The 25,156-nt window shown below is 44.1% G+C and overlaps 2 protein-coding genes across 8 annotated transcripts in view; one reads left to right on the forward strand and one right to left on the reverse strand.

The window, feature by feature from the left end:
- The window catches only part of pde9aa (phosphodiesterase 9aa), a 28,159-nt gene extending 15,753 nt beyond the window's left edge, over positions 1-12,406 (forward strand). For 4 of the 7 annotated variants that reach the window (XM_060039866.1, XM_060039872.1, XM_060039870.1 and 1 more), the window contains 14 exons: positions 3,332-3,416; positions 4,128-4,188; positions 4,990-5,064; positions 5,551-5,625; positions 6,220-6,306; positions 6,485-6,589; positions 7,135-7,217; positions 7,471-7,627; positions 8,044-8,157; positions 8,940-9,044; positions 10,702-10,830; positions 11,186-11,281; positions 11,530-11,587; positions 11,937-12,406. In XM_060039866.1, coding sequence (XP_059895849.1) covers positions 3,332-3,416; positions 4,128-4,188; positions 4,990-5,064; positions 5,551-5,625; positions 6,220-6,306; positions 6,485-6,589; positions 7,135-7,217; positions 7,471-7,627; positions 8,044-8,157; positions 8,940-9,044; positions 10,702-10,830; positions 11,186-11,281; positions 11,530-11,577 — 1,220 coding nt within the window. In that variant the 3' untranslated portion in view covers positions 11,578-11,587; positions 11,937-12,406. Of the gene's footprint in view, positions 1-3,331; positions 3,417-4,127; positions 4,189-4,989; positions 5,065-5,550; positions 5,626-6,219; positions 6,307-6,484; positions 6,590-7,134; positions 7,218-7,470; positions 7,628-8,043; positions 8,158-8,939; positions 9,045-10,701; positions 10,831-11,185; positions 11,282-11,529; positions 11,588-11,919 lie in introns of all 7 variants that reach the window. The other 3 variants (XM_060039867.1, XM_060039869.1, XM_060039868.1) reach the window with 3 other exon arrangements.
- On the reverse strand, positions 11,494-25,121 carry wdr4 (WD repeat domain 4). Its single transcript, XM_060039890.1, has 11 exons — positions 24,962-25,121; positions 24,733-24,801; positions 24,425-24,571; positions 24,121-24,277; positions 21,098-21,210; positions 20,796-20,856; positions 19,419-19,532; positions 17,184-17,248; positions 15,909-16,095; positions 13,401-13,470; positions 11,494-12,863 (listed from the first exon to the last, which is right to left on the reverse strand). Exons 1-11 carry the CDS (start codon positions 25,042-25,044, stop codon positions 12,676-12,678), a joined length of 1,254 nt encoding a protein of 417 aa, XP_059895873.1. The 5' UTR covers positions 25,045-25,121; the 3' UTR covers positions 11,494-12,675.
- Positions 25,122-25,156: the final 35 nt, after the last annotated feature.

A 25,156-nucleotide genomic window follows, 5' to 3' on the forward strand; every position in this document is an offset into this window, starting at 1 on the left:
CTGTGCAGTGTCCCTGTCTTTCACCCATGTCAGCTAGGATAGGCTCTGCCCCAAGACTACGAATAGGTGGATGGATGGATAACTGGATGGATGGTGGAGTAATAGGTGGATCAATTGATGAATGGATGAATGGATGGATGGATAAATAGTTAGATGGTCGCATGGATAAATAAGTGGACGGATGAATAGTTAGATGGGTGGATGGATAAATTGCTGAATGGATGAATTGCTGTAAATAATTCCACTGTGAAGCACTTTGAAGCTGAATGAGGTCAGCGATCCATTCATGTGTGTGTAATGTACTGACTGAGAAGGAAGAGGGTACGGTGGTCGGCCCTTTCATTCAATCTTTGTTTCTTAACCAGGAACTTTAGATAAAAGGTTCATTTTCAAGGGAGACCAGATTGCACACCAGTACAATTAAAAGGTTATACAATTATAGAATACAAAATGTCAAATCAGACCATGGATCATTAAGGAAAAAAGAGAGGATACGATAATGGATACACAGAACAAAACCTGCTACAGGAACAGTAATTGCATTCTTTAGATATATAAAATTTATCAGAGCTTTGAACTCTCCTAGGGAGACTAAATCATTAAGCTGGAGTGTATTCTGGAGCGCGAAATAGAAGAAAACTGGTTTCTAAGTTCCAACGCAAACCCTGGGTAGAGAAACAATGCTGCAGTCTCCTAAGGCTTCATGAAGAACATGATCCAGATCATAAAATAAACAGCGATTTGTGTGGGACAATTAGATGGATATAAAATGTAGATAACTGTGATAAACAGGGTATAGGCAGTGAATTGGAGATTAGGCAGCAAGTCAGTTATTAATGTTCCCATAGTCCAGAACATTGCATCAACTGCTTGAAATGTTTTTCTTACTGCTAAATTCAGATCCCTATTTGGATCATTTAAACCCAGCCTGACTTTCAGTTTCTTTCTTCTTCAAAAGGTATTCAAAATAAGAGCCTGTCCTCCACCCAACTAACCGAGTACTTATAGGATTAAACTATTTCAATTGAAAGGTGAGGGCCTTGACATCTCATTGCAGATATGAATGCTAACATTATCTACGATCTGGAAAACACCTGGAAAACATCATGCCTATGGTTTTCTTAGCAATCAGAATACACTTTAGACCATACACTGAGGCCTGAAACTATTTAAAGGCAGTCTGGAGCACTTCTACAGCTTGAATTGGCAAAGGGGAAAATGTTGTATCACCCGCATAAAGATGCACTTTAGCTGTAAGCATGTCCTTCCTATAACCAAAACCTGTAATTTGGTTATAGGTTTGAACTTGTGTCAATTGGTGACCCTTACACAGGCAATAACACAATGACCGCTGATATCCCTACAGAACACAGCAGGTGAGGTGTACTTGTAACTTGTGGCGTGTTTGTAAGAATGAGATACTGAGGTATTGTGGATTTGCTTGCACCTTTTGGGTCTAATAATTGGGCTTTAATAAATTGCATGAGATTTGAGAGGTCCTCACAATTCCTTAATTCAATCGGAAAAGCGAATCCCAATTTAGATATCAGGCGAAGGCAGCCCATGCGTCACTGGGCGCTAGCATGCAGACCAGAGGCGGTGCAGAGCCATGTATGCGAGCGGCGTGTGGTTCCTCCCTGCCATGCCCGGGGAAGCGGCATATTGCATGCCGTGACGCTGCCAAAAGCTACCAGCCACATGCTATGATGGCACTAACACGCCATGCTAATGGTCAGATGCTTGGCTAACAGTAGCAAGCCATGTTAACTCAGCACGCTAATGTATCTGCCCCTTACGGCCAGGCCGCTGCTCTATTTATGTAGCGTGTGTTGCCAACGCATCGGGCAGGGAATGATTGAATACAATTGCACTACCCACACGCCCCCCCCGCCCCCCCCCCCACCTCTTCATGTCCCCACATAGCCCAGCACATCTCACCGCGTCCGTAACTATGACAACCTCTGCCTCTTTACAGATGACCAAGGGGATATCTCCAACTGCAACATTGTGGTGTTTGAGTAGCGAACCAGTACCAATGTATCGCTGAGGATACTGAAAATACAACCACAAAGAGCCAACATTGAAATTGTTCTGTGGTATATGTTTTCTATATGTTTGTCTATATGTATTTGTCTTGATGATTGTCCAAATCAGTGTGGATGTGCCTCCCTCCATGCAGAGATGTGCTATGCCAGCGACTCATGTCCGTCTTGTCCATCTTGTGGGCTTCGTTTAGTGGGCTTACTTTAGTCGCTAAAGCTAACTTGCCACCTCTCACAATAAATACATGCTAAGTACCTGGATACCTTGTCGTAACGGCAACAGAGCAATTCCTGCACAGACCATCGTCCTAGCATCACCTCAGTCACCATTGTTACCCTGAAGTGTGGGTCTGTGTGCATTTGTTCTGGAACAACGATAAACAACAAGACATTCAGTCTTCCAGTCACTAGGATGGCTAACAGTGCCTATCCAGATAATAGATTCATTAGCCCTATCAGGCTCATAGGCTGAAAGCACGGTGACATGGTATTAACCGAGAGAAAGGCTGTCCTTTTATACTGCTTCAGAGTGCTCAGATGATGCTCTGCTGTCATTTAGGGCACTCTGCCTGCCCTACGCACACTCTATGAATGTGCAAAAGCACATACACACTCAAATCTAAACATGCACACATTCACACTCACACACACGCATAACACAAGTATAAACAAAAACACATACACAAACACAAACTCACGTAAATCAAAATATATACAGTACGCATGCACGCACGCACACACACACACACACACACACACACACACACACACACACACACACACACACACACACACACACACACACACACACACACACACACACACACACATGAATGAAGTGTGTGTATTGATCAGATGGTTAAGCGCAGGATGCCAGAAGGGACCGATTGACTGGATGTGTACTGCTCTAAAGGGATGAATCAGTAAATCAAAGGGATGTTTACTCACTAACCATCTCCATGGCAACACCACCCCCTCCACAGCGCTTTAATTCACACTCTTTAACTTATTCAAACGGCTTAAAGCCACTGGTGACGTCATCGCTCTCCAACACCCACTCTCTCGCTCACTCTCTCTCTCTAGGCCTATCCCCATCTCCTCTGTGTCTATCGTGATTCAATTGATTTCAAATTCACTTTATTGCCACAACAACACAAGAGAACATTCGCAGACGAAATGTCAACAACACAGGAATGGTCAATAGAAGAGCTTACAACGACCCATGTCATCTAAATGCCAACAACTCTGTCTCTCTCTCTCTCTCTCTCCCTCTGTGTCTCTCTCTGCAGTCGAGGGGATGAAGGTGGTGGAGATAGAGAAATGTCGCAGCGATATCAAGAAACTCCGTGAGGAGATGGCTTCCAGGAACAACAGGTCTTAGAACCTCCTCAACCCATCCCCATTCTGTTGTGGTTAAATGTATTCCTCATCATCATCTTCACTCCCAGCTTCATGGCAGTGATCAATATGTACATTAGCAGATGCCTTATGTTTAGACATTGGAATTCACAGCAATACAAGAGTTATCAGTGCATCGGCTTATGATTGCAGTCCTAATATTAATAGGTTACATATCACACGATTACAATGTGATTGGTAAAGGCTGTGTGTCTGTCTTGTGAGGGTAATGACCTTAACATGAGTAGCATTGATACAGTGAGAGCTCCATCTTTATCGAACAATTCGACTGATCTGATCAACAAGCGTATTAGGAGCTATATCGTTAGGAGGCAGCTTGTTAGGAGGCACCTCATTAGAAGGTCATTAGGATTAATTTATAGGGTGGCTCATTAGGTGGATGCCTTCTCAGGAACTTTAATTATCAAAGCCAAGCCCTTTGTATTTCATATTCAAGTTTGGATTTAACAAACTTTAGCAGGAAAACAAAGAGCCTCATTTTGAGATATTTGATAGTTCTTTCAAGGATATATCTTCTCGTAGAGATGTAGAAAACCAGTACTACCAAAGTGTCCTTATGTTTATTTCATGACTAGACTATAATAATGAATTCAGCTCATCATCATATAATCAGTTGATTTCACCATGACTGACTGAAGGTTTTTCTCTTGTTGGGTCGGCTTGTAGCAGTTACCTGGAAGACAACAAGAAGATGACGCCGCGCAGGGACGTGCCCTCCTACCCCAAGGTGAGCTCAAAGACCTGCACCAGTCAGGGTATGGTTTTGTTCCCAGGGACACCCAGGGCAGTATGAGGCAAACATTCTGCAATGCCCCTCCCACCTCGTTGGATAGGCACAGTGTTTGACCAATCAAGATCAGCTGAGTTGTTGTTAGTTTGAACCCCTCCTCTTTACTCCCATTAACTGACTGAAGTCTCACATCATTAATGGCAAATATACTTACTATAATCACAAGGTGACAGAGAGGATTTATATTGAGTGATGTTTTAAGATTTTGTGTGAGAGCAGAATATTAATATTTATATTTGCAAACACACACACACACACACACACACACACACACACACACACACACACACACACACACACACACACACACACACACACACACACACACACACACACACACACACACACACACACACACACACACACACACACACACACACACACAGACATACAACATCTGTCAGAGTGTTTAATAAGGTCCAAAAACACAGTGTGCATGCGGCCCTACACACACCCACACGTATGTTAAAACGTGTGCTTGAGCTGGCCCTGAGCCAGAGACAGTGAGGGTTAACCGACCCTGTGTGGTCTGAGGTGGTCCTGAGCCAGAGACAGTGAGGGTTAACCGACCCTGTGTGGTCTGAGGTGGTCCTGAGCCAGAGACTGTGAGGGTTAACCGACCCTCTGTGGTCTGAGGTGGTCCTGAGCCAGAGACAGTGAGGGTTAACCGACCCTGTGTGGTCTGAGGTGGTCCTGAGCCAGAGACGTGAGGGTTAACCGACCCTGTGTTGTCTGCAGTACATGCTGTCACCACAGACCATAGACGCCCTCAGAAAGCCTGGCTTCGATGTCTGGCTGTGGGAAGCCAATGAGGTAAGGACCACAGCTCAGCCATGTGAACAAGCCTAACTCCAAAACACTGTCTCTCTTTTCTCTCTCTTTTCTCTCGCTCCTTCTCCATACCCTCCCCCCCTCTCCCCTCCTCCGTGTGCACGTGTGCCTGTGCGTGTGCGTGTTTGGTATGTGTGTGTCCGTGCATGCATGCGTGTTTGTTTGTGGGTGTATTTGCGAGCATGTGTGGGACTGTGTGTGTGTGTGGGTGTGTGTGTGTGTGTGTGTGTGTGTGTGTGTGTGTGTTTGTGTGTGTATGTTTGCGTTTGTGCGTGTGTGGGAGTGTGTATGTTTGAATGCGTGTATGCATGTGTGTGTGAGTGTTTTGGTGTGTGTGGGTATGTTTGTGTCCCTGTGTGTGTGTGTGTGTGTGTGTGTGTGTGTGTGTGTGTGTGTGTGTGTGTGTGTGTGTGTGTGTGTGTGTGTGTGTGTGTGTGTGTGTGTGTGTGTGTGTGTGTGTGCGTGTAGTACCATCTGTCTAAGGAGACAGTGGAAGCGCTCAGACAGCCTACATTTGATGCTTGGCAGTGGGAACCCAATGAGGTGAGATAGACCACCTGACCATAATCGATACCTTTATACCATCGACATCAACAATTAATCAATGGTTCACTTTCATTTGATCAGAGATTGGTACTACAGGCAGAAAATATGGTACAAATCAAAAGTAACGGACTATGTTAGCAAGACAAAGTTCCACATTGAACAAACATGTTACAATGTTTAATGAAAAAAAGGAAATGCACAATCTTATTGTCTCGGCTATGGCACTACTTGGGGTAGGCCCTGTTTATTTCACTACTACACTTGCAGACCGAGGGGTGCCCCTGCAAAGCCCCTGCTTCTAGATCATAGTGCAGTACTTCAGCTGCTAGACGAGAAGACAACATACAAATGGAAAAAAACGGAGCTTTTAGATATTTTCTGATAAAATGTTTGTTCCAAAATGGCTAATAAGAACTGTGTTTGTTCGAAAATTTCTAATAATAATTAATTTCTTTCTAAAGAACACATGCTGAATCCTAAAAAGGGTAGATAGTATGTAATTGTAAAATCAGTCAGTGTCTATAATAAGTCTAGGACCCTCAACCATTTGCATGTATTTAGAGTGGATCGCTCTCTGTTTCCCCCCCCCAGATGCTGAGCTGTCTAGAGCACATGTACCACGACTTAGGGCTGGTGAAGGACTTCACCATCAACCCCATCACACTCAAGCGATGGCTAGTACGTTCTCTCCCCCCCCCTCTCTCTCTCTCTCTCTCGGCCACCTTACATATGTTATGTTGTCTTTGTTTTTTGAAGCACTTTCATGATATTGTGGGAGAGATGTTCTGGCTCTTGTATCCCTGTCAGGCTTGGCTTTAAATCAGCGTTGACATCTCCTCTCTGTTTCTCTCTTTAGTTATGTATCCATGACAACTACAGGAATAACCCCTTCCACAACTTCCGCCATTGTTTCTGTGTGACACAGATGATGTACAGCATGATCTGCCAGTGCAGCCTCCAGGTAAGGGTACTCTTCTGTAGATACTCTGCTAGTGCGACTCTGCTTCATACACTGTATTTGTGACATCGGACGGTATTTATGTCAAGGGCAAGTATGTGTGTCTGTGTGAGGGGAGGCTGCCAATGAACAGAGGCTTCCCTGTTGCCAATGACAACCCCTCCCAGGCGGTTCTGTTATTTCAGAGTCGGGCCGTTCATTAAGAGGCTTCCCTTAGTCATGTGCTAATGTAGACACTTCTTATTCATTATTATACTCTTTCACTCTCTCTCTCCCTCTCTCACTGTCCCTCACACTCTCACTCTCTCTCTGTTTCTCTCTATCTCTCTCACACACTCTCTCGCTCTCTCTCCCTCCCTCTCTATAACTGTGTCTCCCCACCCTTTTGCTTCCTTCCTCATTCTCTCACAAATTCACCATCAGGCTATCACGGAAACACACAGCTTATCGATGTGTGTGGCCATTGAACTGCTAGCAAAATAAAATAATGTGTGTTTGTGTGTGTGTGTGTGTGTTTGTATGTGGGCTTGCGTGTGTGTGTTTCTCAGGAGAAGTTCACTCAAGTGGACATCTTGATTCTAATGACCGCAGCTGTGTGTCACGACCTGGATCATCCTGGATACAACAACACGTAAGAACACACACTCCTAAACACACACACACACACACAGGTCCAGGTACAGAGTCATTTATGGATTTACTTCAGCTAGTTGGACAAATCGCTATAATTACTATTTATTTGCTACAATCCTTCTACTCTCTCTCTGTATATCGCTCCCTTCATCCTTCTTCCCTCCATCCCCCCTCCCTCCATCTCTCTCTCTCCCTCCATCCCTCCCCCCTCCCTCTATCTCTCTCCCTCCATCTCTATGTCTCTCTGCCAGGTACCAGGTCAATGCTCGGACAGACCTAGCGGTGCGCTACAACGACATCTCTCCCCTGGAGAACCATCACTGTGCCATAGCCTTCCAGATCTTCTCCCAGCCCGACTGCAACATCTTTGCCAGCTTCGACCCTGAGGCCTTCAAACAGATCCGCCAGGTCAGGACTGCGTATTCTGTGCCCCTCTATAGCCGCACTGTCTGCACTCCAGGATCTGAAGCAAATCTATGTGTATGCCAATTATGGCCACAACTGGACTCCTTACCCTCCCTGGAAGGAGGGGGAAGCTCTTTCTATCTTGCTTCTCAAAGTTTCTTCTCCATCGTGACGATGGATGAGGGGTCTTGTTTAATGCGGTCTGTGAAGACAGGAAATGTAATAAAGGGCTATCCAATAAAGTAGACAACTTATATTTGGATTTACTAAAACGTTATATTGTTTGGGAAGTTGCTTTGGTTAAAAGCATGTGCTAACACTGCTGTACTGTAGGGCGTCATGAGAACTGAGCTAGTCTGTGTCCTGCTTTGACTCATTTTCTGGAGGGTCACTAGTTTGTGTGTGTGGTTATGTGACAGAGCACCATCACGCTGATCCTGGCCACGGACATGGCGCGACACGGCGAGATCCTGGACTCCTTCAAGCAGAAGGTGGACGTCTTTGACTACAGCGATGAGGAGCATGTGACCTGTGTAAGCGTCTGCCTAACTCTTTCACCTGCCGCGAAAAAAACACAATTTTCACCACCATGACTGATGTGTGCGTCACCGATGCAGACCATTCTCCTCCCAGTCTACACATGTAACACAACACAATCTGCTCAGGGCTGTAGCCCACTAACTCACATACTGGGGCTGTGTTCTTGCAAAAGACATTCATCCAGAGCGTATGATAGCTTCTCATGTTCAGAATGAGCTCAGTCTCCTCTGTGAGCTGTGGGCGCTGGTACTGCTGGTCTCGATCGCCTCTGTGCATGCTGTACGCATCTACCAAGATAAGCCATTCATATATTCCATAATATTCAATAACCCTGAAGACCAGCAGAAATGGCAGTCCCCCCTTCTCTCCTCCCCCTGGTTCCTACCCCCTCTACTGCCCCCTCCTCTCCTCCTCCTGGTTCCTCCCCCCTTCTCTCCTCCTCCTGGTTCCTCCCCCCTTCTCTCCTCCTCCTGGTTCCTACCCCCTCTACTGCCCCCTCCTCTTCTCCCCCTGGTTCCTTTCCCCTCCTCTCCTCCTCCTGGTTCCTACCCCCTCTACTGCCCCCTCCTCTCCTCCCCCTGGTTCCTCTCCGCTCCTCCTGGTTCCTCTCCCTTCCTCTCCTCCTCCTGGTTCCTACCCTCTCTACTGCCCCCTCCTCTCCTCCCCCTGGTTCCTCTCCCCTCCTCTCCTCCTCCTGGTTCCTCTCCCCTCCTCTCCTCCTCCTGGTTCCTACCCCCTCCTCTCCTCTCCTGTTGACCTCTGACCTCCCCCCCAGCTGAAGATGGTCCTGATCAAGTGCTGTGACATCTCCAACGAGGTGCGGCCCATGGAGGTGGCTGAGCCCTGGGTGGACTGCCTACTGGAGGAGTACTTCATGCAGGTAGGAGTACTTCATGTAGTGGTAGTACTTCATGCAGGTAGGAGTACTTCACGTAGTGGTAGTACTTCATGCAGGTAGGAGAACTTCATGTAGTGGTAGTACTTCATGCAGGTAGAACTTCAAGTAGGGGTAGTACTTCATGCAGGTAGTATTTCACGTAGTGGTAGTACTTTATGCAGGTAGGAATACTTCATGTAATGGTAGTACTTCATGCAGTTAGGAATACTTTATGTAGTGGTAGTATTTCATGCAGGTAGGAGTACTTCATGTAGTGGTAGTACTTCATGCAGGTAAGAGTACTTCATGTAGTGGTAGTACTTAATGAAGGTAGGAGTACTTCATGTAGTGGTAGTTGTTCATGTAGGTAGGAGTACTTCTTGTAGTGGTAGTACTTCATGCAGGTAGGAGTACTTCATGTAGTGGTAGTACTTCATGCAGGTAGGAGTAATTCTTGTAGTGATAGAACTTCATGCAGGTATTAATACTTAATGTAGTGGTATTACTTCATAAAGGTAGGAGTACCTCTTGTAGTGGTATTTATTCATGCAGGTAGGAGCTCTCTTTACAGTAAATACTGCTTTATGCAGGTAAGGTTACTTCATGGAGTGGTAGTATGTCATGTGGATAGAAGTACTTGATTCAGTAGTTCAGCATCAAGTTAGGAGTACCACATATGGTAGTACTTTATGCTGTGGTAATCTATATGGGAGATATGAGTACTTTATGCAGTGGTAATATCTATTGGAGATGTGAGTACTTTGTGCAGGCAGGGGTACTTCATGCATGTGGTCGTACTTCGAGAACCTCAGAGTAATTACACTTAGACATTAATGTGAGAGATTAATGTGAGTGCACTGAAACATGGAGATACTTGTTTTTAGTTTTTTTGTGTGACATGGAGAAAGTACAAAGTGTAGTAGAACCAAGGTCTTAGGCATCTTAGTGCAATATCTCAATAATATCAGTTTATAGAATCAATAGCCATCATGACATGACTCATCATTACACAAGAAACATAAAGCTTAATCAATAAACAGGTTTATCAGCCACATGGCCATCAAGAAGATAACCTGTTAATCTGGACTAGAACAACAACAAACACTCATAAAAACTGTGTGTGTTCAGACCGCAACTCTTCTTAGGTGCTGTAAAGTCAGCCGAGTGCAGAGAGAATGCCTTTCTGTTAACAGCAACATCCAACTTATCTAACACATGTGGCAACATATCAACCAATCGAAGAGCTTGGCCCAAAGTGCTTCAACCCCCCCCCCGCCCTGACCAAAACGGTATCCCGTTTGAAAAGTCTATAATCCCCTCATCAGGGATTATAGACTATTCAAACCGGATACCAGGCTGTGATTGATTGTCAGATTGATCGGGGAAGGGCTGTGTATTGATTTTTGAGATTCAATGGGTATCATCAATAGCGTTATGTATGCAATGGATAGCTGCATTGTTGTTACCATGCCTTAGAGGGTGCTCTACGGCACCTGTTAAGTATGACTAGTAGTATTGTTCCGGTCCTAGTAAATCACTTAAAATGGTTATATGTGTCATGACCTGCGTTCTTGTGTAACTCCATCAATAATAAATTAACCTTATATTATGTAAACATAATAAATAGTATTATGGGTTGTTTCTCTCTCTCTCTCTGCAGAGCGACCGGGAGAAGACAGAGGGTCTGCCTGTGGCTCCGTTCATGGACAGAGAGAAGGTCACCAAGCCCACCGCTCAGATCGGCTTCATCAAGTTCGTCCTGATCCCCATGTTTGAGACCGTCATGAAGGTCCGTATGATGAGAGAACGCTTAGAAATAGTCATGTAATATGAATTATATAGGTTATTTAGGTTGATGTTGACGATTATCTCCCTTTATGGTATTCATTCCTTTGCTGTGACCTTGGTGTCGTAAAAGGTCCTCACTGAACAGATTCTAATCAATAGTGCTTGGCAGATATTGTCGGAAGAATAGCCATCCTTCACATCGGGGTACATTTGGATGAATTACCAAAAATAATTGTAATTTTTTTTTTTTATATATATACATCATCTGCTTAACAGGGAATATGACTTCAATTGAAAACATGAATGTACCACAGTCCAAACGGTCAGTGATAAAGACCGCTCTGGGCCTGTTACAGCTGTTTCCTCAGATTGAGGACGTAATGGTCCAGCCCCTGAGAGAGTCCAGAGACCGCTATGAGGAACTCAAGCAGATCGACGACGCCATGAACGAGGTGTGTGTGTGTTGAATAGTGCAACAGCCACCCCTCTCAGGTCTGAAAGTCAATATCAATTCAATCCATTATTATATGTCCACGTTTCTTTATCACGGTATATTCAACCATTTTAGATTATAAATTCACCTCTCAGTAAATCACTGTAAAGCAAGTAATTTATAACCCAGCTCTGATACGGATCATTAGAAACACCCCACAGCTCATGGTCCATCTTTGTTTCCATGTTCTTGTTTATTTTTTTGCAGGTGAAGAAGAAGAAAAGTGAAAACTTGACAATAGGGAAGAAGAAGTAGGAGGTTTGAAGTAGGTCCACACCAATTTATATCCATAACTAATTTTAATGTACTTTCACACTGAGATAAAAGGTCCTCCATCGCCATAGACGACGGACATCATTCAGTAAACTGTAGCTTCAATGTAATATGATCTTTACATCCGAACCGTTTAGGGGTCAGGAACATCAGCCACAAATTATTCCAAATTAGTATTTGCCGTCATATTTACAACTCATTCATAAATTCATATTTAAGTGCACACTTGCATTTATTTTATTTTGCTGCTACCCAGTGGCCTTTAAATAAACTGCAGATCACATTAGAATATCAAATGTAATCATTGAAATATTTCTCTTACAGTGTATGTTTGTTTTCAGCACCAGTGAAAGTAGAGCAGGAGAGCTGAGTGCCAGAGCAGAGTTCTCAGTTTGGTTCCGGGCCCCCCGAGCCGAAACCTTCCCCACCACCCCTCCCCAGGCCCGGAGACAGGACCAATAGGATGTGTGCGGAGCGATGTTCTAGTAGAGCGCATTGCGCCAGGTACGAGCAGTCCATCACAGATCAACCTGAAGGATTGGATTTGACGTAGTGGTTTCCAGGCCTAATATTTAAAACCAACCACTGGGTGGAGGCTTGCACGCTTGCTCAGGGACCGACGGACAAATCTAAAGCATTATTTTCAGGGAGTGTCTACATTTGTACAGCACCGACTACTGCAGTGAACATTATTTAGATATTTCTCCATCAGCCTTGTTTTTATTTTAAATGTGTTGTTTTTTACAGATTGTACAGATTTCTAGTCACCTTTGTTCTTTCCTACAAACAAATAAAGGTTGAATTATTACAACTGTCCTATGAGCTTGCTTTGCTGCATGCAGAACATCATTGGGTAAATGGCATCCATGTGGCTGCACAAAGTAGACGGTAAAAAAATGAGGAGAAGAGTATTCTGGTCCATAAATGTTTATAAAAAAAAATAATAATGCTCAATACCATCTCTTAATTCTGTCCCAACACAAACACTACACAGTAGCTTTCTTTTGGCCATGCCAAAAAGTCCATGGTCATTCCCAGATCTCCAATGCTCCGACAGCTTGCTGCGTGTCCTCCAGACGCTCACTTCACTTTGTTCTCCTTGCTCCTCTTCTTGCCGGGGGTCTTGTTGCCGTCCCCGGTCGTCCTCTTCTTGCCCCAGTGGCTCTTCTGCTGCTCCAGACGCAGGCGTTTCTTCTCCATGTAGGACTCCATGTTGTCGAAGTTCACCTTATACAGGTGCTCGAAGCGGCTCTCTGCCACAGCCAGCGCTGCGGGGGAGGGAGGGGGACCAACTCTTAGAGCTACAGATACTGTTTTAGAGCGCTGCTCCAAACGTCTGTCACATAGAACACACGTTACAGACGTTTGGAGCAGCTGAACGGCATGTTGGGTTATCTGAATGTAGAGGGGTAACCTGAATGTAGAGGGGTTACCTGAATGTAAAGGGGTTACCTGAATGTAAAGGGGTTATCTGAATGTTAAGGGGTTACCTGCATGTAGAGGGGTTTTCTGAATGTAGAGGGGTTTTCTGAATGTAGAGGGGTTTTCTGAATGTAGAGGGGTTTTCTGAATGTAGGGGGCTATCTGAATGTAGAGGGGCTATCTGAATGTAGAGGGGTTTTCTGAATGTAGAGGGGTTTTCTGAATGTAGGGGGCTATCTGAATGTAGAGGGGCTATCTGAATGTAGAGGGGTATCTGGATGTAGAGGGGTATCTGAATGTAGAGGGGTATCTGAATGTAGAGGGTTATCTGAATGTAGAGGGTTATCTGAATGTAGAGAGGGGAGTGTTTGTTTGTGTCTCACGTTGGAGGGCCTTCCAGTAGGGTTTGAGGGCTTCAGTCACCCGGCTCACTTCGGCGTTGTCTGCATCACGCTAGAACATGGAACAAGAGCTCTGTGAGCGAGCATATATCGGCCCAATCACCCTTTGAGCCGAACAAGTACAAATAAAGGAGTTGTGTCTTGTGATGACCCATTGCATAACCAAAGTGACGGTGACAGCAGGAATGCAAGCTCTGATGCCATCAGTCCTTGGTAGGGATGCACCGATATGAACATTTTGGCCGATACCGATATTATTTTTTTGCCTTTATGGCCGATAACTAGGGATGGACACGAGTAGTAAATTCCAAACTCGAGTGATCGAAGGAATTCCTCGAGGATCAATCGAATACTTGTTTAATCGAATCTATTTTTAGAATCCAAGGCATCTGCAGCAGGAATAGGCCTAATGATGGACAGCAATATTACCAACCAAACATGTAATGCTTATTCTCCAACAAAACAGTCAGTTATCAGAGTATTCATTATTTATTTTTGCAAACGTTCAAAACACATTTTCCTTACAAAAATAAATATGCGTCTGACAATTTAAAATCACGTCGAACCAAGGCCTGTAACGGTTTAAAAAAAACAAAAACAAAACAAGTAGCTTAACCATTGCAAATAATTTAAAGCTGCAAATAAAACGGCAGCAAATGGACTATGGAAATACTCAGCGTTGTGATCTTCTCTACACGGCCGGTATTACAGCTGTGTTTTGCGGCGGTGAAAATAGCCGACACACTTGGTTGCTGCGGGTCTGCTTTCCCGAACTCACCGTTGTTTCAGGAGCATATGTTGCCGCATAGTACTTGTAGTACTCTGGTAGCTCGATTTCGCTTGGCATATTTTACATTTCACCTTATGATCTCCTATTTCTTTAAAGTATTTCAATTCTTCGCTGCGCTTTGATTTAACTGCCATCTCTTAACTTTTTGAATTCTGGCGTGCCTGCACACGGCACGGCACGCGCCACAGAAATTTGATACATTTCATTTGCTTTGTGCCCACGGAATGCTTTGTTTGTGTGTGTATATGCAAACTCGAGTTTGCCTGATTCCTCACGCCCATCCCTACTGATAACCGAAATCTATATATATATATATATATATATTTTTTTTTTTAAGTCTCTGAGATGATGAAATTGTGTACAGACTGAAAATCATGCAATCTGAATTTTTGAAACGTCTTCCTTTATTCTCAGAACGTATTTAACTTCCAAATAACAAGGTTACAGGGCTGCCATAAAACATAAGTAACCAACCTTTACCAACCAACCTATTCTCTAGGTCAGGGATGGGCAACTTTCATGATAAAGAGAGCCAAAATTCTTCATCATCACCATCAGAGGGCCATGTGACTGTGCACTTCAACTAGACGTAAACAGAGAAGCTACACATTTTTGAATTTGTTGGATATGATTTCCTGTATTCTGGTGCATTTTGGGGATGGCCACTACCTACAAAATCTTCCAGATACATAACCTATGTATGGTATGTTGATTGAACCAACATACATTAATTTCATGTTTTCCATGCTCAAACAGCCACATGATTGGTTAGTATTTTGATCAGTGCAAAGGGCTGACATCATTCAATCACAAAACTGAAAAACAGTGGCCCAACATTAAGTGCAACAACTCAATGAACTCGAACCCAACAAGCATGATATTCACTTCAGGGCAGTTGTAGTGGCGACTTAACTGGAAATCTTTCATGCCTGATATCGTTTCTAAGCAAACTAGACACATGGTTTTGCCTTTGAATTCTATGAACAGATACTGTTTTTCTTTCTTAACCAAGTTTTCTGCGGGCCTGACTGCGTAAAGGATGCAGGCCGTATGCAGCCCGCGGGCCGCCAGTTGCCCATCCCTGCGCTAGGGTCTATAGCATATAACCGCGCTGTCTGATTACAGTTTAGTTCATTTTTCACAATTTACCAGCTCTCATTTTGAAGAATAATCACCGCGCCATTCGTTTCAATGGGAATCGTGACGGTCTATACTTTCAACATGAAGTGTACATATTTATAATTTGAAATTCGTCTCAGCATTTATACCACAGATACTATAGGGTCTATAGCGTATAACCGCATTTTCTGATTACAGTTTAATGTAACAGTAAGCTGACAACATCGCTTATTAACACCGCAACCACACAGAGATAAACATGGCAACTGGTCGAACAAATTTTCTTTTTGCGTTCATTCTGCGCTTGCATCCGCCTTGTTGATAAACAAATAATCCCCCTATACACATGGCTGTATCCCCCTCCCCCTCCCGACACACAAACAACAACTAGAGAAAATCGGCCCAATTTTATATACCGATATTAACGCAGATATATCGTGCATCCCTAGTCCTTTGTCTCCTCAATGACACCAAATCACCGTCAATCTATTAGATCAAAGACCTTAGTCCAGCATAAGGTGTTGTGGTATTGAAACGAATTAACTGGTTTTCCCCCAAAGAATCGGTTTCAAAGCTCCTACCTGCCAACCATCCTGTGTGTGCGTGTACACCTGGAACGGTGTGTCGGCAGAGTCCAGCAGCACCCACAGTCGGCCTCTGGGGTCAAAGGTGATATCCAGGGGGCAGTGGGGCAGGGTGAGCTGGTGGCTGGGGGTCAGTCTGTCCTCAGTACCCTTCTCCAGGCTCAGCATCTGGACCGTAGCAGCTCTGGAGACACAGCAAGACAACCAGCACATTCCCCGTTACTAGAGTACAGTCTTGAATCTACTCTACTTTCTTTTGTGATTGTGTAACTTAAATCAAACCATTTCATTCAGGCATCAATTGGAAACTTGAATTATGTGCATCACAAAGCACAGAGTACCGCCCCAACTAGAGAGAATGGGTGCAGTGCCTATATCCTGACAGCAGAGGGCACCATAAGGGACTCAGAAAGCAGGAGCCCTGTGTACCAAGTACTTGATAAATTACATTTTATCTGATCACTCTTTATCACCAGACTTTATACTGATTATGCTTCTATGACTATAGTTTGTTAATCTCATAATTAAAAGTTTAAACCATGAGATTAACAAACTATAGCCATATAAATATAATCAGCATGAATCCAATTAGTAGTAGAGAAGTCAACAGTATTGTTTAAAGAAAACAGCAAACTTATCAGTTGAGTGTGCTCTGATACAGATACAATACAAAATGGCATCAGTGCATGTTATTATGACCGCAGCATACGTTTGTGGACTACAAGAGAATGCTTACTTTTCCTTTACATCTATATCAATGGTGTGGTTAAAGTGCAATTAACTTACACAAAGTGCTGATAGAAAGCATCCAAAAATACTTTTGACCTGTGTCTTCCTCCGCCCGGTGACAAGAGAATATATAGCCCATGTCCCGGGCTCAAATTAACGCTGGTCTAAATGTCGGGACATGACAGCGTTTCAACAGAAACCAATAACGAGGGATGTTGATAGAAAGGAGGTTACTAAATAAAGAGTCAGTTGGCCATGTATTATAAATAAATCAAAGCCTTACAGACTTTGTGTGTCATGGAAATGGTGTACAGATGGTGAGTGATGTGTACCAGGTTTACTTAATACAACCCTTTAACACAACCATGGAATTTAAAAAAAACTGCAATAACATACAAGATTATAGAAAAACATGAAATAAAAATAAAAGTCACTCAAAACATTTAAAAGCATACAAATCAAGCAGCAGTAGGAGGACAGAGCAGGGACAAACTTGTCAATTGGTTAAACGGGGGGGGGGGGGGGGGGCATAAATCCACTGACCTTTCACACTGTACCACCACGTGAAGGCCGTCCGGAGAGCTTGTGATCCGACTCACGGCCGACCTCTGGTCAAACACAGCAGGAAGCCATTTAGAAGGTGTCCGTTATCGCCACGGTTACAGGAAAGCAAGAAAAAAATTAGAATAATTTTTGCAAATATTTCTATTGAAAGCAAGGCTACCTTGTAGGAGTAGGAGCCTGCTCCTACAAAATAATAAAAGTCACGCATTTGCTTTCACAAAAATTGTCATATATAGATAGATCACGGTTATCGATGTTTGTGGTGCTGCGCCGTGTAACATTTTAAATTGGGCTGTAGTGACGTAGACACCTCATTTCTGAAACAGTCAAATTGGTTAAAACTCTTTTTTTTTGGAACAACGCTTCAAAAAGTGAAACAGCAATATCACACAAGTGCTGTGTGTAGGGAGTCAGTGTCTTTCAGATCCACTCTCGGTCCGAGTGACTGGGTCACAGCAGCGCATCGATGTAAAGCGGGGCACACACCAGACGAGCCACAGAGTGCTGTATCGGGCCTATTCTAGGTCTTGTTCTGTGTTTAATATAGGGAGCGGTATGGCGCTGCGTTATGCAGATCCGCCCGCTTCCTTAAGTTTCATTTTCCGTCTTGATATCAGGTTGAAGCTTCACTCAACCGTTTCGGAACATTTATATCGGTGCATCGAGACGGATTCTTGGTCATATTTAATCGATTCAGGGGCCCACGTATCATTGTAGGTGCATCCAGTGTTTCCCACAGACCAGGTAGAAATGTGTGGCGGGGGGGGGGTCCTAATTAAAATCGCCGGCAGAACAGCATCGGGGTCTCTAACACTGTAATATATATAAACTTTAACCGCATTTCACATTAATCGCAATTATTACACGGGTCTTCTCAATGCCATGGAACGTTCCGTTCACTTGCATGGGCCCCTTCACAACTTCCGGCGGTGAATTATATTTGATAATTCACCGTTGCTAAGTATAATCATGAGTATGATTGACCACTTTCAAGGAAAACAGGATTTTTTGCCTCTGATGACGTCTTTGGTATCACCCCGCAAGTACTGGTAACTTATCAACCCCAGTGTCTTCGGTTGCTAAGCGACGTCAACGTCTTTGGCGGACTATTTCTCTGCTGATCAACACTATGAATGCTGGTAACAAAAACGTATAGAACATCACCGGTCATTATCGGAAATAAGCCCCATCAAGGCGAAGCAAGACACCTCCGCTGCGCGTTGGTGCCTGTTCGCCCTGTCGGGGCTTATTTTCCCGATAATGACCAGCGTTCTATACATTATTCCTTACATATCCCGCTCCTTCGGTTTTGCCTTTGTAGGCGCGTTGAGAGGAGGAGCGGGCGAAACCGCGGTCAGTGCTTGTGCATGCATGATACGCGGGTTTATCCAATAAGTGGTAGTGTATACGCGCTTGTCTCTGTGTGCGTGTGTGAACGAGAATGACAGGGAATAAGAGTGCTATGCGGAGAAGAATTAACGGAACGATGTTTATATTTAAAAATGGCCAAAAATTAACAGAATCATTTGGTGGCGCTCGGTGTTGATTCTGTGGTCCTCCATTGGTCTATGTAAGGGAAAGACAGCGCATCTGCGTTAATCCAACCGAATACAGATCCGTATTGGTGAATCGTTACACCCCTAACACACACACACACACACACACACACACACACACACACACACACACACACACACACACACACACACACACACACACACACACACACACACACACACACACACACACACACACACACACACACACACACACACACACACACACACCTTCTGAACCCCCGAAACCTTGGGGGGGGGGGGGGGGGGGGGGGGGGGAGAAACACATGGTGTCTGGCATCATCTGGCAGCTGGTGTTTCCACACTGGGCTGCTCAGGAATCTCTCATACGACAGATACCCCCACCTCAGAGACCCCCAGGCCCCTATGGACACTACAGTACGGACACTAGGCTATATTAAGCAGGCTCCTACAGTACTAATGTTATGTAACCAGTCACGCCTATCTATACATGATGTCAGGCGCCTTGGTTAAAAAAAAATACATATTCATGCGTGTTGTGCATATAAGAAATTGCTTTGTGTGACTGTGAACAGTAGGAGTTAAACAAGTGATTTTGCTGTAGTATTTTCATTTTGCAGACATTTCTCTAAGACGACCATGTGATGGGGAAGGTGTGGGTAGTAGTGTTGGTTACCTTCTCCTCCTCCTCACCATCTTTGGTGCTGTCAGGGAGTTCCCTCAGCTTCCTCATGTCCCATCTCTGGAGCTCCCGCCCAGATTCATACTGCCACAGAATCACATTCCCATCCTGAGAGCGGGCGAGACAAAGAGAGGGATGAATAAATTGCAAGACCGAAATAATCATTCCAGGGCTCAAGACAAACTCTTTTCACTAGGAGCACTTTGGCCCCTAACTGAAGATTTGAGGGTCATAAACAGAAATTTTGGGGGCACACACCATAAATCTACATGGCAATGTGATTCTAATTTTTTTCACTGCATTAGTAATAAATATTTTGATAATGGATGCAGAAATTACAAAGTGCGGTTTCAAATTCATTATACAAACTATTTCTACGTGTGCTAGCGCATGCGTTCGACGAGTACGGAAGCGACAGTTTCACGGGGGTGCGCCCGCTTGTCATGCCGCAGGACGCTGCGCCTCCTCTCTGCCCGCTGCTCTGAGAATGCATTAGCAGGCGCCTCACTTTATGGCACAGGAAGTCCTGACCGGGTTCGGGTACCCGACGGGTGACCCGCACAATTTGGATGAAACGGGTGAAAACTAATGTGTCGGACACAGGTGCGGGGGCGGCCTGAACAGCGCAAGTCGGACCGGGTTTTACGATTGCGAGCGAGACCTCTCCGGTGCTGGATATGTTATTCAGGAGCGGAGTAGTCAAATAAAACTGACACCAGTGGATTTGCACAGCAATCTTAAGCACCAGGCCAAACACCACATAGTGTATTTCCCCGGCGTTACATCTAATGTGTCAAATTTTGCTTCGGGTGCGGGTCGGGCGTCGATATCAATCTATAGCGGGTCGGGTGAGGAATGTAATTCGCGCTACCATCGGAACACGGGTCAAATGCGGTTTTAACTATTGCGGGTACGGGCGGGTGCGGGTTTGCAAAATAAGACACGTGCATGACTCTGGCACTGGAACACTAGCCGCAGGTCGGAAGAACGCGTCAATAGTTTGCGTATTGTTCAAACACATGTAGCAGGTTGGGAAATCTTTCTCCTTCTCAGAGACGTTTTCGTACGCTCGATATTTAATCCCTAGGACCCTCCCCCTCCATAAATTAGCCACTTACAGTGGCAATTCCCTATCCTTCTCACACTCAATGGCCTGCTACAGATTCCAGATTTGTTGACGCGCCTCTTCCCCGTTTAACTTGTACAAATAGAAAAATAAAAAAGGTCAAATTTACAAATTTAATGCAAAATTCAGCCGCAAACTCAAATTTTGGACGCAAAATGCAACCATTTGGTCGCAGTCTTGACCCCTGGGTTTAGCCAAGTCAGAGACCCGGTGGGTTCTGGTATGTTCTGAGAGATGAGACTCACTCCTGATCCAGAGAGGAGCCACTCCCGGTGAGCCGCAGGGATCAACAGAGAACTGACGAACCTGGAGAGATCACAGAACACTTCTTAGAAAGGGTTCCATTGTACCCGACACATAAAACACAGCTACTTGGCTGCTATAAGCCTAAATAGCCATGTTAAAATATATCCGATACAAAGAAATAAACATAGATTCAGTTAAAGGGAGGGCTGAACAACCGGATGTGAAGACACATGAGACATCCTGATTATTGATACTACTAGTAGAGAACTGACAGGGTGACGGCGGTGGATGGTGCACTCACTCTCGGTGGGCTAGGCAGAAGGCCTGGATGTTGTGAGGAGACTTGAGGTGGCTGACCCGGATCTTCTCGTCACGGTCAGCGCTGATGACGTAGCGGTCGTCGGGTGAGAGTGTCTGGAGAGCAAGCAGAAGATATTACAGAGACCATCTCAAGTAGTACCACTCTGTTTTATTGATGTACTCCATAAATAAATGTATCCAGACCAACTAGTCCAAGATAATTATTTCCTTTATGATATTGTACCAATTTAGACACTTTGAAGATGTAGAACTGGAGTTCACTATACGCTGACCAGGAGGTGTCAAGAGTTGTAGATGTATAGTAAATGTAAATAATACATTTGCCTCGACACTTCTTGAAAGCAAAGTTTGATTTAATAGAAAGCGGTAATAATAATAATACTATAATTACTAGAAAATGTATTTCCTGCAGAAAATGCGGTGAGTGCTGAAGTACAAAGTGAGGTTGAAAATATGTTGTAATAAAGCCACATAGATTGAGACATAAAGAAACGTTAAATGGCTTAAATCAAGTGAAGGGATTTGAACAGAGTTCAAAGTCTAAACGGACTTAACAATGTAAACATGCACACTATTTAAAAAATAAATAATGGTTGGAATCAAATAAAGTGACAGCTGAATGAAAAGCACAAAGCATTGCTAAAAATTCAGAAATGTATTGCCCTGCGCTGCTGAACATTTTGAAAGGTAAAATGCTGAAGTAGAAGTATTACTAGCAGTAGCTGAAGTAGAAGTAGTAGATGAAGTTATAGTGGTACTAGCTGCACAAACGATATGCCTTATGAAAAGGTATGGTATTGATTAGTACTCGCCTAATGTTCATTTTTCCAGCCTAACGTTATTAAAAGGGGAGTCTAACGTTATTAAATCCAATTGGGCAGGAAAATCGCCTGTGGTGAAAATTTGAGGAAGGAGAAAGGTCCTAAAGTTTGTAGAGAATAATAAAGAAAGAATAAAACTTAAGATGAACAATAGTCGAGCACTGCATGCAGCACTCACCTAATACCTAATAATAAATTGGATTTATAAAGCACTCAAAGCGCTTCACAGAGGACAATTCCAACAAACAAATAAATAAATAAATAAATAAACAAAAGAAATGCAAAATTGATGGGAGGGGGGGGGGACACAAATAGCGTTTTACCAAACAACTTCAGTGAAATAATGGATGTACAGGATTCTTATAGAGAAACTTTCACACCCTGGGCATTAACAACAAAGGAGACAAAGCTCAGCAATCATCGTTGAGAGTTAAGGAATTGACATGGCTGAAGTCAATCATGGTGGGAGAGACTAAGTTAATTAACAATACACTTTGGTGGGAGGGGGGAGGGTAATGTCTGCAAGGATGAGAGACTGCCAAATTAATCTACACATCAGAGAAGTCAGGAGAGTGGCATGGTCTCAGTATCAGACTTTGTGGCTACAGTGGCAAGGGAGACCTCTCTAGGTTTTAGTCTGCCTTGTGTATGAAGAGTGCTATATAAATAAAGTTGCCTTGCCTAGGTGCAAGGAGAATGCATACAAAGTAAACAAGCTTTATATAATTTGTACATCATTTTATAGCATCATTACGATACATTTTTCCACAACAGTAATAAGCCACTGAACACGAGCTGCAGGCCTTTTTCGTTATGCCATCAATGCTGTGTTCATTCCATATCCGCCTACTGGGTATATTACCACATAAACTATTGCTCACATCACCTGCATAAACTGAATGGCTTTTAGCAATAGCCACAAGCCATCCCCCTAAAACAGCAGAATCCTAATTTCAGATAACATCTACACATTTATCCCCCACCACAATCTATTCATTGCTGCACACACCAAACTATTGTCCCCTGACTTTAAACAGGGCCCACAGGAGGTCGTCCCTGTGGCCTGAGGGCTCTAAATGATGGTATATAACCAGTGTTTCCCCTATATGCACCTAGCAGCGGCGTTTTGCCGCTGCTGAAATACTTTTTTTTAACAAGAGGAGAGGAGAGCTTCATATTAACGGAGGAACTTCCGCAGATTCTGAGTTTGCGGTTCAATAGATCATCAGTGAAACATCGCTGCGACACAATTGAGTAGTAACCCCGAGAACCAGCTACAACATTGTTTTCATCCAAACGAGCCGTATTTAGCGAACGGTGAATTGCATTGGCTTCTACGAGCAGTCGGCTTTCAGCCGCGAGTTTAGGGACCGTCTGCAAAGAGCAAAACTGAAAACAACCACTATGGTAAAATGTCAATAGCGTCGCCATTGTTGACTCTAGAGCCCCAAAACATTTTCCATAGAGGCATGGCCTCTTCATCGTCCTACTTAAACCTTTTGTTTTGAAAAATATATCTCATTTCTTAAGATTTTTATTTTGGAACAATTTCAATAGCGTTGCCATTATTGACTCTAGATCCCTAAAAAGTTTTCCATATGCATGGGCTCTTTATGGTCTTACTGCAACCTTATGTTTTGAAAAATATATCTCTACTTATTTTTAAGAAATTTATTTTTTAGCAAAAATGACACATTTTTTTGAGCAACATTTTCAGTAGCGTCGCCATTATTGACTCGAGCCCCAAAACTTGTTCAATAGAGGCATGACCTATTTATGCTCCTACTACAACCTTTGTGTTGGGGAGAGGGGAGGGAGTGGGAAGATGCATTGGTTTGAGGCACAGACCTTTTTGATTGTTGTAGTATTTGGGTTATGGGATTTTAATGTATAGGGTGGTTGTTGATATAAAGTATTTTATGTTAAATAAATGTAAATAATGGTTTTAAAGATTATACTTGTAATATGTTCAATCTCTCCTTATTTCCCCTGCTCATTACTGTGCACAAATGTACTGTATGTATGTTGCCAGCAGACACATAGAAACCTCCCGGCAGGGTGCGCTTTGCGAGCACACAAAAAAATGTGCGCGCAAAAAACATAACATTTCACCTCCGATGCTGCAACTCCATCCTAGGGGAAACTATGATAACTGGTCCGTTACATGGAGGACAGGTCTTACGAGAGCGAGCAGCATGGAGAGGTGACCCAGCTTCAGCTCCCCGGCCCTGTGGGGCTCCTCCACAGAGAAGGAGTAGACGTCCCCTGACTTGTCCGCCACCAGCAGCTGGTCCTCGGCCTGGCTGAACACCAGGGAGGTGCATCGCCGCACCACCCACCTGAGACCAGGGAATCACCAGAACACAGGGAGGACGTGAGGGTTCAGACAACACACTGATGAGGCAAGACAGTTCATGTTGTTTATACCCAAGAGGCAGTTGTGATCAAGGCCGTGGTAAAGCAATATGAACATTGCACTATTTCACCTTGTGCTGATGCACTGCCATGGAGAGTCACATCGGAATAGAACAAGGCGTTTGGAGTCGTCCGTCAGCGCCGCCAGTCTTCCAGTGGGCGACACGGCGACGGCCAGGATCACGTCATGTCCGGTCTCATCAGCACCACCGTCATCACTTATAATGCCAAAGTCGTTGAGATAGGGGTAAAACAACAGTAAAACATCCATGAACATAAAATCGTGTACCCATATATTAGTCGGTCTACCGGCATGAACTGATCAAGAAATTAACTTGACATCGTGACAAAGGTTAAAAAACATCTCCACTAACGTTACCTTTTATTGTCACTCTCCGTGTCCTTTGGTTTTTTTTCGGCGGCACTGCAGTCAAACACGAACGGTTCTCTGTAATTAAGGCAGATGTAAATGTGTATCAGTAAGTCCACTGACTGTAAGCAGCCATACAGCTATTTGAAGCACCAGTGTTCAACACGCACGTAAAGGCAGAACAAATATAGCTTATTCTGCGTGATATCTGAGCAAAGCAATCACAGGTCTCACTAACCTGTCCTGTTTGGTGTGAATAGAAATTAGTTTGCTGTCACATGTGGATACAATCCACTCCCCACAAGCGCCGATAGTAGCCATTGCCAGGAAGCTATGCGACCACAGTCACGTGGAGAGAGTGGCTCCTCTATTGTGGCGCTCATAAAACGCGTCATCGCCCCATATTGTGGCGCTCATAAAATACGTCATCGCC

This window comes from Gadus macrocephalus, chromosome 20 (assembly GCF_031168955.1).
Source record: "Gadus macrocephalus chromosome 20, ASM3116895v1".
In the NCBI taxonomy this organism is placed as follows: Eukaryota; Metazoa; Chordata; class Actinopteri; order Gadiformes; family Gadidae; genus Gadus; species Gadus macrocephalus.